We start from the raw sequence: 16,411 nt of genomic DNA on the forward strand, positions 1-16,411 counted from the left end.
CACTGTTAACGGTTTGTCCCTCAGGCATAGCTTGCGTAAGAATAAGACCTTCGTAGTTGTATGTCACAATCAGTGGCGGCTCGACCTGAATTATGTTGGAGGTTCTGCTCTGTGACGCCCAGTCGATTGCAGTAAGTGTAATAGACAAATCTAAATTCTTATTGCATACAGGAATTGCCAACTGAGCTCGTGTGCATCCATCCTCCAACCCCGGAGAAATGCTTTATTCCATGTCCTATGAGTTTGAAATTTCCGAAAATGTACAGAAAAAATGCAGGTAAACATATATCTCAATTTGTAAAACCCCGATTTCCAGAGACATCAACGATATAATTAACTGACTTGTACAAAAAACAACAGTTAAAAAATTTCGAAAGAAGCCTTTCTTCCGCTTATCGAGAAAATGTTGATGTAGTTTCGACACACTCATATTTCCAGCAGTTCTGAGGCCTGCATACATCTTTGGGAGCCGGCTTTCTTAATGGAGGAGGAACATAATCTGATGGTACTAACTTTCCTGTTTTCATTTTCATGACTACCTAACTCGAAAGAATTAAATACCATTATGGAGAAACATATTCATGATTAATTGTAGGCCTAAGAACTCGCTCATTCACTTTGTACGAGAGAAAATGTTTTTGGTCGTTGGATAGAATCTTATGCTTAAGTCATTTACACAAAATATAGGGAAATATGCATAACCCCTATCTTAAAGTACGCTGTTTAAACACTTAACAAGAACAGTAAATTGATTTTGTGTTACTTAATCACAACCGTCCTCTTTTATCACACCTTCCTCCTGTATTTAAGCTATTTGGGCTTTCTCTCTTCTGAACAGAAGCATCACGACTATACTGTAGTATCTGAGAATGTTGGCATGTAAGAATTTTGAACCATTATCCACACAGTTTTAAAAGTGCTCTATTTTAGAAACATTCTTAATGAAGTAATATTGTATTCCCATAGTTTGGTAACAAATATAAACAAAAAAAGGAAAGGCCTAAAATTCATATGAAAATATAATTTTGTAATTTTGATTAAAATGTATTAACTACAAATATATTGCATTACACATTCTGGAAAATTGATAGGAAGTACTCATCATTTTTTCATGAAGGAGAATACATTGATATTGGGTATTTTGTGTGCACAACAACACAGTACCTAGTATTGCTGTACGAGACTTGATGCCACTGTAATAGTGCACATGACCACAATACTGTAGTACTTGAGTACGTTCTCTTTGTACATTACCAAGTATTTTACAGAATCACTTCTTGTACTCTGGAAAGTACACTGTGGTAGGGAAGGTAGAGAGTGAGCAGTTATGTTGGTAGCGCACACTCACTTTTGTAACAAAATGTAATTTCTGTGCTCACCGCTGTCACGACAGTTGCTGGAAGTATTTTCCTCTTTGTTGGAGGCATAGTTCAATCCTTCTGCACATATTGTCGATGACTTCCACTAATGTTTCTTGCTTAGTCGACCGTACATAGTTTTTGCTGTTCAGTTTAAGTTCATCAATTGATTTTGGATTATTTTCATATGGTGTACTGCAGATTTTCTTACAGTTTTATTTGCTACCCACTTAGAATTTCCACTCTTATGCTAACTTGTGCATTGATTTTGTAGTACTCTGCACGGTTATATCCGAGACTTGAAGTTTTTGATCTGTTAAAATAATGAAGTGAACCAGTTGCACAAAATGGACATAAAAAGTCTCACAGCCTTTATTAAATGCTCTAACAGTAGTAATTACATCTGCTGTATACCATTTACCTGCCATAGTTAACACCTTAATTTGAAAAACCTTTTTGTACTAGTTTCAGTATGATGGGACTATACGATGTGGTCTGTAATTGGTTGAAATCTATCACACCTTCTGCAATAATGCCCCCTACTTTTCTCTCAAATGAAAATGGCCACTTGGACCAGTCAGATATGCAGTTGTCAGCGGCGTCTAGGAGGGACAGGGAGAGGGTGACTACAGTGTGTTCAGCACAATAACACTTCATAAAAGTAATTAGAAAAGTGGACTTCTCACTACATCATGTGGGGAAGCCTGTATCATGTTTTGTGAATGTAAGATAGTTGTAAGGTGTCGCATAAGGTATGACTAAAGGAAATTTCATTCCTAGCAGGTTGCATACCTCCAAAAGAAATAGGTAGAGGTGATTCACCTGGTATACTCTGCTTATAATGGCTTATTTCTTCCAAAAGAAAGGTTTGAAAAAGAGAAATGAAGTATTTTATTTTAGAATGTGGCATTGGGTGTGAGAATAATACTGAACCAGAAAGAGCCGATATGCAGCACTTTGATTGTGCAATGCTTCAGCAGTGACATTAATTCACATGCATGTTGTGTTGGAACTCAGTAATCCATAGTATACATGACAAAGAACTACACATTACTTTTGTTAGAGAAAATGGCTATGTACGATTCACTTTGTATTGGCTACAGTGAATTTTAGTTCTTTTTCAAAAGCAAATTATAGTACACTAAATATGGAGGGAATATCCAAGTCTAAGCAGATTTAGAAAAGAATGTAACGGAGTGACACTATTTAATATGAAGTCCTATGCAATTCCTTGAAGAGCCTCCTAACGTTTACTGTGTTATCACTAAGAAATTATGTTAAATCAGTGCAAAAGTCATATAGCAATTTTTTTTTTTTGGAATAAGACCCATTTTAATGTTGCTGTTTTGTTTTTAAAATGTGTCTGTATCTTGGCTAAGTTGGGCACCTCTTACTTGTGCGAGAACTGTAATCATATTGTAAACAAACTGTTCAGTACATGTAAACTTTGCTTATCTGGGAAACTTAAGCTGTGTATTTACAGAAATTTTTTTAGAAGTAAATTTCAGCTGAGAATCACAGAGAACTAATTTTATTTTGTACAGTAAACAGCTCTATTTTGATAATATTTTTATATATTGTTATGGATACTTAAATCATCTAGTTGCGTTATTTAAAAAACTACATTGGTTACAGCTGAAATTTTCTTCTATGTAATATTGTTGTTGTTAAGCTGATGATGTACTAAATATAGTTTTATAAAAGAACCTTGTGTGTGTTTCATTTTTATCTCTTCCTTCCTTTTTGTTCTTCCTTGTTTTACCATCCAGTTAGACGAAGTGCTACCTAGAATTCAGGGAATTTGCTCATACACTTAAGAAAATGGAAATTGCAACACCATGAAGGCATTGGTCATTTGTGTTGATTTTCAAGATATGGAACGATGCCATGTAGGTATGTAAATGATCAAAGTTTCAGACCCATTGGATTGTTGCTACAGGTCTCCCCACGTGATTGGTCGCGGAGAAATCAACTCCAGTATACGGACTCTAGTGTAGCGCAGTTGGCTTGCAGTCTGTGCAGTGAAGTGTTCCCCGTCAAACATGCCTCGACGACAGAGAAGAGCACGCTATCAACAACTGTCGCCGTTTGAGAGGGCTCTGATAATTGGGCTGTGTGAGGCTGGATTATCGCTAAGGACTGTCGCTGCACGTGTTGGCCAACAGGCATCTACGGTACAACGTGTATGGCAGCAGTGGTCAAATGAAGGTACCCACACTCGTAGACCTGGCACAGGCCCAGCGCGACAGACGACTGTGAGAGAGGATCCCCGCATCATTTGGATGGCCCGGATGGAACCCCATGCAACAGCAGCGCAAATTCGAGCAGCTGTGGCACCCCACGTTACAAAACAAACAGTTGGTAATCGCTTGCGTGCAGCTGGATTACGAGCCCGTGTCCCTGCAAAAGGTGTTCCATTGACCCCACAACAGCGACGTGTAAGGCTGGCCTGGTGTCGAGAAAGATCGACGTGGGGTCGATGAATGGCACGGTCGTCTTTAGTGATGAATTCCGCTTCTGTCTTGCCCGCAGTGTTCACCGGAATCGTGTGCACCGACGTACGGGAGAGAGGGGCCACCCAGATCTTATTGTCGAGAGACATACAGGGCCAACACCAATCCTTATGGTCTGAGGAGCTATTGGCTTTAATGTGAAATCACAATTAATGCTTGTTGAGGGCACTATGACTGCTCGACAGTACGTTGATAGGGTACTCAATCCAGTGGTTGTCCCTATGATGGCGAACATTGCTAATGGGATGTTTCAGCAGGACAATGCCCGGGTTCACACTGCACGCATCTCCAGAGAAGCTCTCCAAGACATCACAACCTTAGAATGGCCCGTCAGATCCCCGGACCTTAGTCCTATTGAGCATGTGTGGGACATGATGGGTTGACAATTGGCCAACCGTCCTCAGCCACCCACAACTCTGGAACAACTGACCCGTGCAGTGCAGCAAGCATGGGCCACAATTCCTCAGGAAGCGATCCAGGGCCTTATTGATTCCATGCCTCGACGAATTCATCAATGTATTGCAGGGTACATCCTGTATTGATTGTTGTCCAAACTTGTAGCCAGAGGGACCTGAAAGTGTAATCATCGAATCACAACCGAACACTCGTCCTGCACGTTCAATTGCAGCAATGTAGCACCACTCCTTCTGGGTGTTGCAATTTCCATTTTCTTCCGTGTAGAACATGAATACTTACGTCAACACCGAATTTTCACCATTACCTTCAAAGTTTGGCCTTGAATACTATGATTTTGTCATTTTTGGAAGCTCTCACAGAAGTCTTCCAGCATCATTGTGTTCAACACCATCTGTGATTCCACTTTGATCTCATCAATGGAAGTAAAACTCCACCCTTTCAACTGGAGTTTCATTGTAGGAAAGAATTGCAGTTGATAAATCTCATTTCCGTTTGAGGCTATTATATGATTTTAGAGAAGAGTTAGAACCTCAGGGGGCCAGATCAGTTGTTGGGAAGGGTGAGGGGTGTTTGCAAAGCAGTGCCCATGTTGCTTTTTTGTGTGTGTGTGTTTTTTTTTGTTTTGTTTTTCACCACACATCTTCTTGAGCCATCCCAAAATGTCTTTGTAAAACTTTCTGATCATAGGTATAGATTTCATATTATTGCATATTGAAGAGCAATGTACTTTTATAGTATAAGTTTACTACTGCAAACTCGGCGTGCTTTTCCGGCTGCAGAGAGGAAGGCAACTTCCACCAAAAAGACTGCTTTGTTTTCAGGTCATAACCATACACCTAAGGTATTCCTGGGGGTAGGAAGTTAGGATCGTCTGTGGTCATTTCCACAAGCTCGACTCTGTTGGTCTTGTCATTGTTCAAGAGACGAGGAACAAACATTGATACAATTCGTCTCGTATTCAATTCATGAGCTAATTGTGTTGACATGTTCTGCACCACATTCCAACACAATTACAAACATTGTGAATTGTCTATCTTCTGTGTTCACAGATAAAGCCATGCACTTTTGTGATCATTCAGAAAGTTGTGCGTGTTTGTCATCCGTGACAGATTCTTGGTCTTTTTTGAAACGCCAAACCACTCAGATGTTCTTGCGTGGCTTAAAATTTTGTCACCAAAAGCCCCCTTTAGCATTTGATGGGTTCCAGTCAGAGTTTTATTGAAATAGAAGCAAAATTTAATGTACGAGTACTGTAGATTCGTTGCTCCTTAGCATCAGCTATTGCAAAATTCGCAGAAGCACTAGAACATGGTGTACAGAAAAACATTGAAACTCAGAAACGTGGTTACCAGGGCACCAGTTGGCAAACTAATAGTTGAAACCTGCACAAAGAGCCCCAGACAGCTTGCGTCAGAGCTTGGTACTGCTATTAGTTCACGTAGAATATTCAAATGCTTGGGAAATCTGAGTAGCACTTTGTATGTAGATGATGCTACAGCTTGCATATTACATATCTAACAAGGAGAAGGAAATAGGCTATTGAAAAGAAAAGAAAACAAATCACAGACTTAGAGTAAGCACCAATTTTATTATTAATTATTATAACAACATTAGTTTTGAATAACTTGGAAGTACATTTTGTATGTGCATGTATATATATATCACATTTGGCAGCAAATTATTCGATGTTAGGTCATTTCTGTCCCATAGCAGTAGCACATTAGGGAACAATTTGTAGGGGACTTAATGTTACAATAGCAGTCTACATTATTAGATCTGATATCAATATTGATATACATTTTTCCATTCTTTTAACATGATATAAAGAGACTGAATTTGGAAGAAGAAACAAATGTACAGGAACACAAACAAGACACCTCCAAGTGTCTTGCGTACCACTCTATATGCTTATATTAATTGCTCAGCAGCTAAGCTGGAGAGGAGCATACTCCCATTCTCAGATATAATAAAAACTATTTACAAGAAACACTTTCCTGTGGCAAGGGTCCAGATCACCATTTTTAAAAACTTTTTTTTTTGCCTCTTTATGTGAAAGAAATCAGTAACAAAGTAAATTTGAGCATATTACAAGGAAGAATTAATTTAGAATTAACTAACTGAAGTGTAAAAGACTTCCTAAATTCCTTTTCATTTTGCATAAAACACTTGCAAACGTTCTTTAATTTGAAATGGAAGACACAGGCAGTTGACCAATACCATGTTGGTATCTCTGTTGCAAAATTCAGTCACATAAAGATTTTTTTTTAAAGTTTTTTAAATACTTCTGTACAAGACAATGGAGTTTTGAACCAGTGCCACTCAAAACGACTAATCCATCCGTGGTTCGTTTTAGAAAAAAGAAAGACAAAATAATAGCTTATTAATTGCCGGTTGCAATCCCATTTAGTTTAGATCCCCTTTACCAAGAAGTAGCACATACATATCACTTCAGAAACCGAGAGTTTGGTGCATTAGGAGCATTCTCACCGCCTTTTCAGTACAGCTACAGGAGATATAACTCACTGTTTTTATTTGAAATTGTTAAAATGTTGATTCACTTTAAATATACCCAAGAAAAGTACAAGTGATCAGTTCAGAATGGTTAATTCGATCCTCGATGTAAAGGAAAATGTTGAAAACCCTAGGTAGTGCTAAGCCAGGAGACTAGCAGAGTAGCATGCTCAGATTCTGTGACGGGATGGCATACAGTAGTTCCTTGTCACCTGACATCAATTGAGATGTACTGGTATTACCCAGGACATAAATAAGAGAAGTATTACAGGGTAGACAGACGATTAGTGCCCAGGGTGTTTCCTTATACAGTAGAACTTAAGTTAATTCAAATCTAAAGGGTCCAGAAAAAATCAATTTTATCACAAATTAATTAAACAATATAACACACCATATTCTCCTGAATCAGGAAATCAAAACCACTGAAGGAGTTGCTTTGAAATAGTAACAACAGAAGAATAAACAAAAGCCGTGTATATTAACTTGATAGTTTTGGGTTGGTAGCAAAGCCTAGCCATTGTCACTTAATTCATATGCAAATGATGACCAATATTTTACCGAATGTCCCCATGCTTCAGTTGCCAGTGGAATGACTCACTCATTTCATCTACCTACAGCCGTGAATCAACTCCACATGGAGCTGTGGGTTTAGGCCTAATGAGCGGATGTTTCCGGTTACGAGAACTCATAATTCGCTACCCAGAAGACTATTCAAGGAATATACCCTCAGACGGCCAACATCTAGAACCTATGCTTAGCTTTGCAACAACTACATTTCCAGCACCAACACAATTCTACAGTACTTCCCACCCAGGCATTGTTCCATCATTCTCAAACATCATTATCTGAAATTGAGACTTTTAATATGGCACTTTTACTTCAAATTAAACAATACCCTATTTAAATTAATTACAAATTTTTAACGTTGTATATGGATGTCAGGGGACCACAAGAAAAATTTGAATTAACCAAGTTCTATGTATTAGCATCAAGTTATAAATGAAGTATTAACGTTGTGATAACAATATGAGAAAAGTTACTAAAAGACGAGGATTGATTATAGAAATGACAGAGAAAAGAAAGACAACAGTCATGTGGTTCCCAAGAACTTCTACTGATGTTTTGGGCAACGGATATGAAATTTAACTCAGGCTGTAGGAAGAAGCTGTCAAGAGTGAATTCTGAACAATCATAGGTTGTAATTCTTATTTTAGCACTGAATTCCTTAACTTGAAGCTCAATAAGAGCTAGTTTTTAAATCTAGTAAGTATATTTTATTCTATCAAATGTGAAACATTACGTCATCTTAAAGCACCGTAGTTTGCACCCGTATGATGCTATATAACTGCAGTCCATCAGCCAGCATACATTCAAAAAATAAATTAACAAGTCCAATTAACTTGAAGATACATTAACCAGTAAGAAAGATTTTATAACCATAATTTGATCTTTGTTATGTCAAAATAATAGTTTAGCTTGGTTGACACACATCATCTTAGTAAATAAAATTAGAAGTATGTTAAATATATAATTATTCAAACAATGACAACAGAAGTGTCAAGTGTAGCACTCATAAGTGTTTCCTTCCCATTTAGTGTTCTCACAATCCTTTGTGCTTTGACAGCCAAACACACTTGTGTATGGGCTGCTTGGTTGCCAAATGGTGTATTCTTCAGGCCACAACCTGTGAAGTACATTCCATTTTCATACGAGGAAAATGCTGGGGCTCTGTACCTTAATTAAGGCCATGGCCGCTTCCTTCCCACTCCTAACACTTTCCTCTCCTGTCGTCGCCATAAGACCTATCTGTGTCGGTCCAACGTAAAGCAAATTCTGAAAAAGATATCATTTTAACAAGTCATCGCTATATGACTGATAGCATAGTTTATTAGTAAACAATGAAAACTTCTGTATAAGTAGTTGTAAACATGTCAGAAAGCCTGAAGGATATGCCAGGGAATTAGCCAAGATTAAATGAAATACTTGTCAAAGCTACGTTGATAGAAGTGATAAACATCAAGATCCTAATAGACGATGTTGGGAAACATCACTAACATACTTTTTAAAGAAACAGAATTAGGCATACCTGCTTAATTTTACTACAAATGACAAAACCAGATTTTACTTTTATGTAATTAAAAAACTTAAAAACAGAATAAAGGTCATTGAAAATTATTCAGACCATCATATTGTTTTTTATTATTTACTTTCAATGACTGTGTATTTTATTCTAAAACATTAAATTATAAAATATATGAAACCCGGATTTTTCCCTCAAAATTGAATATTTTGACTTGCACTGCTTGGTAAAACGCCGAGTTACATCTCTTGGCGACCAAACAACCCATACGAAGGAAAGGCGACGTGGAGACAAAGCCAGGACAGAACCACGCAAGACATCTCAAGAAAAGAAATACGTCAACATTAATTGGAGAGCTCTTATTCATGAATATGTAATGTCAACCTATTTGTTTTCTCGTAATGTTCTGGTCACTAAGCGTTTCCATCTCGTTCTTGTCCCCAGCAATCGCACGGCCCTCTGTATATCATAGCCTTAACATGCCCCAAATTGACATCAGTAGCTTTTTCTTTTAAAATTTATGAATTAATACAGCTTTGTGTTCATTCAGTGAATGTGAAAATACTTGGAGTTCTCAACAAATAACTTTTATGATTTTCAGATTTTCTTGAATAAGAAAACACATAAAACCGTTTAAAAAGAAAGTTGGGACTTATTCAAAATAGTAAAACATTTCATAATACTTTCTTGTTAGTCTGAGGCAGTAAAATGAATAACCATACGTGTTGATTTGCTCCAATACCAAAGGCACTTCTGAGGTTTTTGAATACGCTACATTAAAATGACTGCAAAATATCAATTTTTCCACATTCTTTATGGGTAGTAACACTAGACCTTTGTGAGACACACACAGGGTAAGGAAGCGAGGTATCACGAGGGATAGTCGTAAAAGTAAGTTCATACAACACATTTCACTCGGTCATACTGGCAATTAAAAATTCTCCCATATTAGAAACATTGTTTGCCAGTTTGATCATTTCTTTGTTAATCTTCTGAAACTTCAAAATACCGATATTAGTAAATATCGTGTTCTCAGGATTCTGAATAGTTTATAGTAGTCTTCAACTTGAGAAAATGAAGTCAGAAAATCAGAGTACAGTAGTAACAGTGGACAGTTTTAACACTATCCGTACAAAATGAGAACTTATTGTCAAGTTCTGAACCCATTAAAGTAGAAGTCTCCCCAAAATGGACTCCTTAAAAATGTAATCTCTTCTCAAGGAATCCATGCTGGAAAATTATGGCAGTGGTCTTCCTTTTTCTCTGCATCGGAAAGAACAAAGGAACCCAATAGAGATTATATCATAAGTGGCAGGCATCTTCAATCTCCCATAGCGAAATATCTGTTATTTTGAAACTATTTTGGCACTTAAACATTTACTGCATCATTTCCAATAGTAACTAAAAGACATTTTTCTGTGATCAATGTGTAATGTGAAGGTTATGGTTCTGCTGTGCTTTACCCAAACAGAAAATTATTTAATTGAGGTGATCTTTCTAGTACTCGCACTCAACCAGGTAAAGCCTAGAAGGCAAGAAACAAAAAGAAAGAACTGTAGCATTATATTAGGAGAACACGTGGGAGATGAAGCGACTGTTGCAGCTCCACGGAGACGAACCATCGTTGGTAGTCTATGTAAGATTAATATCCAGAGCAGTTTCATCTAACTGCTATGACTGTACGCCGTGTTGGTGTAAGGGCCACTGTAGATGGAGCTGCCTGTAGCAGAAGCATCCTTCCTGCGTCGACGCAGTGCCAACAGGATCAGAATAGTGACGATGACCGCCAACATAAGGATCAGGCCTGCTATGGCAATTCCAATGGCAAAGTAGCGCTGGGAAATACAGAAGCTGTTGGGATCTTCAGGAGTCTGAAATATCAAAATAATTATTTTTATGAGGACATCATATTTATGTGTACATCTAAGTTCATCCTCCAGGTTAATTTAACATTTGCATACTGGCCAACTTTACAAAACCAAAAATCAGGAGATTCTGATATGAAAATCAGGAAAAATAAGGAGATACAATTATTGGTCAAAACTGCTTATTCTATATGTCTTGTGCAATACATGACTACTATGGTACATATACACTGACTGACTGACAGAGCAAATGCAACACCAAGAAGGAGTGGTCAGAACTTTATGCCAATTGCAGGGTAGACTGACGTCACTGAGGTATGCTCATGATGTGAAATGCGCCGCTGTGCTGCGCACGTAGCAAACGATAAATGGGACACGGCGTTGGCGAATGGCCCACTTCGTACCGTGATTTCTCAGCCGACAGTCATTGTAGAACGTGTTGTCGTGTGCCACAGGACACGTGTATAGCTAAGAATGCCAGGCCGCCGTCAACGGAGGCATTTCCAGCAGACAGACGACTTTACGAGGGTTATGGTGATCGGGCTGAGAAGGGCAGGTTGGTCGCTTCGTCAAATCGCAGCCGATACCCATAGGGATGTGTCCACGGTGCAGCGCCTGTGGCGAAGATGGTTGGCGCAGGGACATGTGGCACGTGCGAGGGGTCCAGGCGCAGCCCGAGTGACGTCAGCACGCGAGGATCGGCGCATCCGCCGCCAAGCGGTGGCAGCCCCGCACGCCATGTCAACTGCCATTCTTCAGCATGTGCAAGACACCCTGGCTGTTCCAATATCGACCAGAACAATTTCCCGTCGATTGGTTGAAGGAGGCCTGCACTCCCGGCGTCCGCTCAGAAGACTACCATTGACTCCACAGCATAGACGTGCACGCCTGGCATGGTGCCGGGCTAGAGCGACTTGGATGAGGGAATGGCGGAACGTCGTGTTCTCCGATGAGTCACGCTTCTGTTCTGTCAGTGATAGTCACCGCAGACGAGTGTGGCGTCGGCGTGGAGAAAGGTCAAATCCGACAGTAACTGTGGAGCGCCCTACCGCTAGACAACGCAGCATCATGGTTTGGGGCGCTATTGCGTATGATTCCACGTCACCTCTAGTGCGTATTCAAGGCACGTTAAATGCCCACCGCTACGTGCAGCATGTGCTGCGGCCGGTGGCACTCCCGTACCTTCAGGGGCTGCCCAATGCTCTGTTTCAGCAGAATAATGCCCGCCCACACACTGCTCGCATCTCCCAACAGGCTCTACGAGGTGTACAGATGCTTCCGTGGCCAGCGTACTCTCCGGATCTCTCACCAATCGAACACGTGTGGGATCTCATTGGACGCCGTTTGCAAACTCTGCCCCAGCCTCGTACGGACGACCAACTGTGGCAAATGGTTGACAGAGAATGGAGAACCATCCCTCAGGACACCATCCGCACTCTTATTGACTCTGTACCTCGACGTGTTTCTGCGTGCATCGCCGCTCGCGGTGGTCCTATATCCTACTGAGTCGATGCCGTGTGCATTGTGTAACCTGCATATCGGTTTGAAATAAACATCAATTATTCTTCCATGCCGACTCTGTTTTTTCCCCAACTTTCATCCCTTTCGAACCACTCCTCCTTGGTGTTGCATTTGCTCTGTCAGTCAGTGTAATTCTCCTTGTAGCAAAACCCGACTGTAGCTATACGAGGCTAAAAGACTAAAAATTAGACATCACTATTCCCTCACAAGAAGTATGTGAGTGAGATGATCGGTCTCTGACAAGCCTTCTGAAAATAGTATGAACTCATGCTCCACACGTGTGATTCACACATGCACTTAGATGCCATTACTTAGCAAATGCATAGATTAATATATTGTATCACGTGCCCACGTAATTACGCTATGCACAATGCCATTTTTATCAAGCAATAAACTAAAATTTGCCAGAATTATCTCCAAATGGCTCCTGAGATCTCTAGAAAAATCAATAGTTGTTATCTTTGAAATTCTGTCACAAAATTACTAAAAGAGACTCCACATCTAGCGACCAGTATCTAGAATTGACTAGACGCAATATATAGGTTATATACATATACACATTTCTCGTATTAATAATCGTCGATATTTCATTTGAAAGCGGCCTATGAGCGAAGGACTTCCGGCCACTGGCATACAAAGCTGAAATGGTGGAATATGAAAACAAATGTTTGAAGCTCACGAAAAAATAAGCTAAAATCGGGAGAAATAATAGAATGATCTGGAGGCGGGAAAAACTGTTGAAAATTGGAAGTCTCCCGCCTAAATCGGGAAAGTTTGCAGGTACGCATTTGATATCAAATTTCTTTAATCAAGGCTTTCTTTTTAATAACAAGTGTACTTCTCAATAAATATAAAGATAAGTAATGAAAAGGGGCAAATAAGTGCAAATCAAGTCATAACACATAATAGATAGGTCAGTGTGGGAAGAGGCTGAGTAGCTCAGACAGGTAGAACACTGGCCTTTGAGCCCAACTTGGCTCAGTCCAGTGGTATATGTAGATGCTCAAATACATCAGACTTGTGTTGGTAGATTTAACCCCTTCCCAGCGTCAAGGTAATTATTCGCAAGTTGTGTGAACCGTTCCCACCCGTCATCCAAGTTCATGTGTTTATTACAGAGGTCATGATTGGGATAAGTTGGTGGAGAAGGAATGGTACAAGGACAGGATGAGATGGAGGAGACTCATATACCACACTTGGGAAACTGGAGATGGTTTAGGATGATAACGATGTGTTAATCGCTTTTAAACGACAGGAGTTTATAGATACTTCTGACAACTATTGGCCTTATTTAGCAACAAAGTTCTACATTAAATTTTTATTTCCATGCAACATCGTACTTCGTGTAGAATTTATGTGGCCGTGCACATGTTTTCCCATGTGGTCAGCAGTCCACGCTAAAACCCCAGAGTGTAAACAAACAAAGTAATTTAACAAAGAGTGATACTGAGTGAATGCCCTTGCTTTGCAATGAAAGTGAAGATGAAAGTGACAATTATTCTTCCGAATCGAGTGATAAATTTCACGACGGCAGACACGAATGTGAACAAACTGACTGGGTTACGTTTGAAAGACCGCACAACATATTCAATTTTACTGGCAATAGTGGGATACATGCTAACTTTGGGAGTAATCCTGAGCCACTGAAAATATTTGAACATTTTCTTAGTGACAAAAAATGATCTAAAGTAAAAAAAAAATAAAGGCCGCAACACGTAGAAAATTAATGCTCTGTTAAGGAGTTAATGGCAGATAAAAGAACTTCCGTGAGACAAAAATTCCTTGGTGTCTCGAAAAACAGTTCATGAGATGTAAAATTAATATCATTATTAGTTTAGAAGGAGGAATAAAAATAAAGCACGAAAGAATAAGGACAGTCTCCACATCTACAAATAGACGAAAAGTCAGGTTGTAAGTTCCACCAAGAGGGAAAGTCCTCTCAGTTTTAATTACTGCGTTGATGGGGTGATAGAACATCATAGGGATCACTGTAAGTACCTAGGTGTTAATATAAGGAATGATCTTCATTGGGGTAGTCACATAAATTAGATTTTAAATAAGGGTACAGATCTCTGCACATGGTTATGAGGATATTTAGGGGTTGTAGTAGGGATGTAAAGGAGAGGATGTATAAATCTCTGGTAAGACCCCAATCAGAGAATGGTTCCAGTGTATGGGACGCACACCAGGACTACTTGATACGAAAACTGGAAAAGATCCAAAGGAAAGCAGTGCAATTTGTTCTGACTAATTTCCGACAAAAGAGTAGTGTTATAAAAATGTTGCAAACTTTTGGCAGAGAACTTGGAAGTAAGAAGACGAGCTGCTCGACTAAGCAGAATGTTACAATTTACAAACTTCATCATATACATCCATACTAATACAGTTTAAATTAAGAACTAGTGTTAGGTTTAATGGTCCACCCAATCAATGCAGAAAGGTAAATGAATTTCAGAGAGTCCCGGGTTCGATTCCCGGCCGGGTCGGGGATTTTAACCTTAATTGGTTACATCCTATGGCACGGGGGCTGGGTGTATGTGTTGTCCTCATCATCATTCCAATCACGACGCGCAGGTCGCCTACGGGAGTCAAATAGAAAGATCTGCACCTGGTGAGCCGAACCCGTCCTGGGATATCCCGGCACTAAAAGCCATACGATATTTCATTTCAATGAATTTAATAAAAAGAGTGAAATATCGGGTAACTTCAAAACTGCGAATGGCTCATGGTTCCTAGATCGCACCACTTTACTTCACTCTTTTTATTAAATTCATTTACCTTTCTGCATTCATTGGGTGGACCATTAAACCTAACACTAGTTCTTAATTTAAGCAGAATGTTCCGAGCTGTCGGTGGAGAGATGGCGTGGAATGACGTAAGTAGATGAATTAAGTTTAAATGGAGTTTTTACAAGTTGGCAAGATCATAATATGAACATAAATTTGTAATTCAAGAGGATAAATTGAAGGACAAGGAGTAAGGCATTGGAACAATTTATCAAGGGAAATGTTCAATGAATTTCCAACTTTAGATGGACGGATCTCATATTTGGGCTAATATAGTACTTTGCTTTTACCCAAGTTAACTATGTTTTTCTTTCAGGTTAACGTCTGGCTCTATGGCTAAATGGTTAGCGTGCTGGCGTTTGGTCCAGAGGGTTCCGGGTTCGATTCCCGGCTGGGTTGGAGGTTTTAACCTTAAATGGTTAATTCCCTTGGCTCAGAGATTGGGTATTTGTGCTATGACCAACATCCCTGCAACTCACACACAACACTATCCTCCACCACAGTAACACGCAGTTAAATACACGTGGCAGATGCTGTCCACCCTCATCGGAGGGTCTGCCTTACAAGGGCTGCACCTGGTTAGAAATAGCCACATGAAATTATTATTTATTTCAAGTTAACAAACAGTTTGAAACTTTACTTGTAAGTTAAAATAATGAAAACACATTATTATAATATTTAAAGTTAAAAACTTCATCACTGATCCGTACTGAACTAATAATTACAATGTTACAAAGAGAAAGATGTTCCACCTATTCAATATAATAATAAATTGTTGCACTGAATTAATGTTGCAACATGTTTAATATGTTATGTTTTTTGTGTGTTGAGAAGGCTGTGGCCTTGACTGTGTGAAAATGGTAAACAGTGGAAAACTACCTTCAGAGCTGCCCACGTTAGGATTTGAGCCAAGCCCAAACTACGTAGCCAACTTCCTTGGTAAGTTCTTGTTCTTATTATTATTCAAAGTTAACTGAATGGATATTATTAAACAAGCTGTAATTCAGGTCTTAAGAAGTGAAGTTACCGCTCAGTTTTAATGTAGTTTCTGTTAGTGAAAGACTGTTTATGACTCACCTTTTCTTTAGCGACATCATCAGTGCTGTCTACTTTAGCATCAGTGGCTTCGTTGACGTAAAGCCCGCTATACACTTCAATAGTAGTAGCTGGAGTTCCGTCCTTGTTATTTCCGTCAGCATCTCGACGCCTGCGAGCCACCTCGTTACTTCCGCACGATGGGGGCTGAATGAACAAACAAACACTTCTTTAGAAGGTACAACAACTTCTAGTGACTACTTTAACTACTTGTAAGAACTGATCAATGTAAGAAAGTACAATGAAACATCCACAGATGTAAGCT

The 16,411-nt window shown here is 39.3% G+C and overlaps 1 protein-coding gene across 2 annotated transcripts in view; it reads right to left on the minus strand.

Moving 5' to 3' along the window:
• Window positions 1-5,856: 5,856 nt before the first annotated feature.
• pio (piopio) overlaps window positions 5,857-16,411 on the minus strand; it is a 395,672-nt gene continuing 385,117 nt past the window's right edge. For both annotated transcript variants that reach the window (XM_067147814.2, XM_067147813.2), the window contains exons 8-9: window positions 16,129-16,293; window positions 5,857-10,750 (exon numbers count right to left, since the gene is read on the minus strand). In XM_067147814.2, the coding sequence (XP_067003915.1) occupies window positions 10,544-10,750; window positions 16,129-16,293 (372 nt within the window). In that variant the 3' untranslated portion in view covers window positions 5,857-10,543. The remainder of the gene's footprint in view (window positions 10,751-16,128; window positions 16,294-16,411) is intronic.

The sequence above is a fragment of the Anabrus simplex genome, chromosome 5 (assembly GCF_040414725.1).
Source record: "Anabrus simplex isolate iqAnaSimp1 chromosome 5, ASM4041472v1, whole genome shotgun sequence".
Lineage (NCBI taxonomy): Eukaryota > Metazoa > Arthropoda > Insecta > Orthoptera > Tettigoniidae > Anabrus > Anabrus simplex.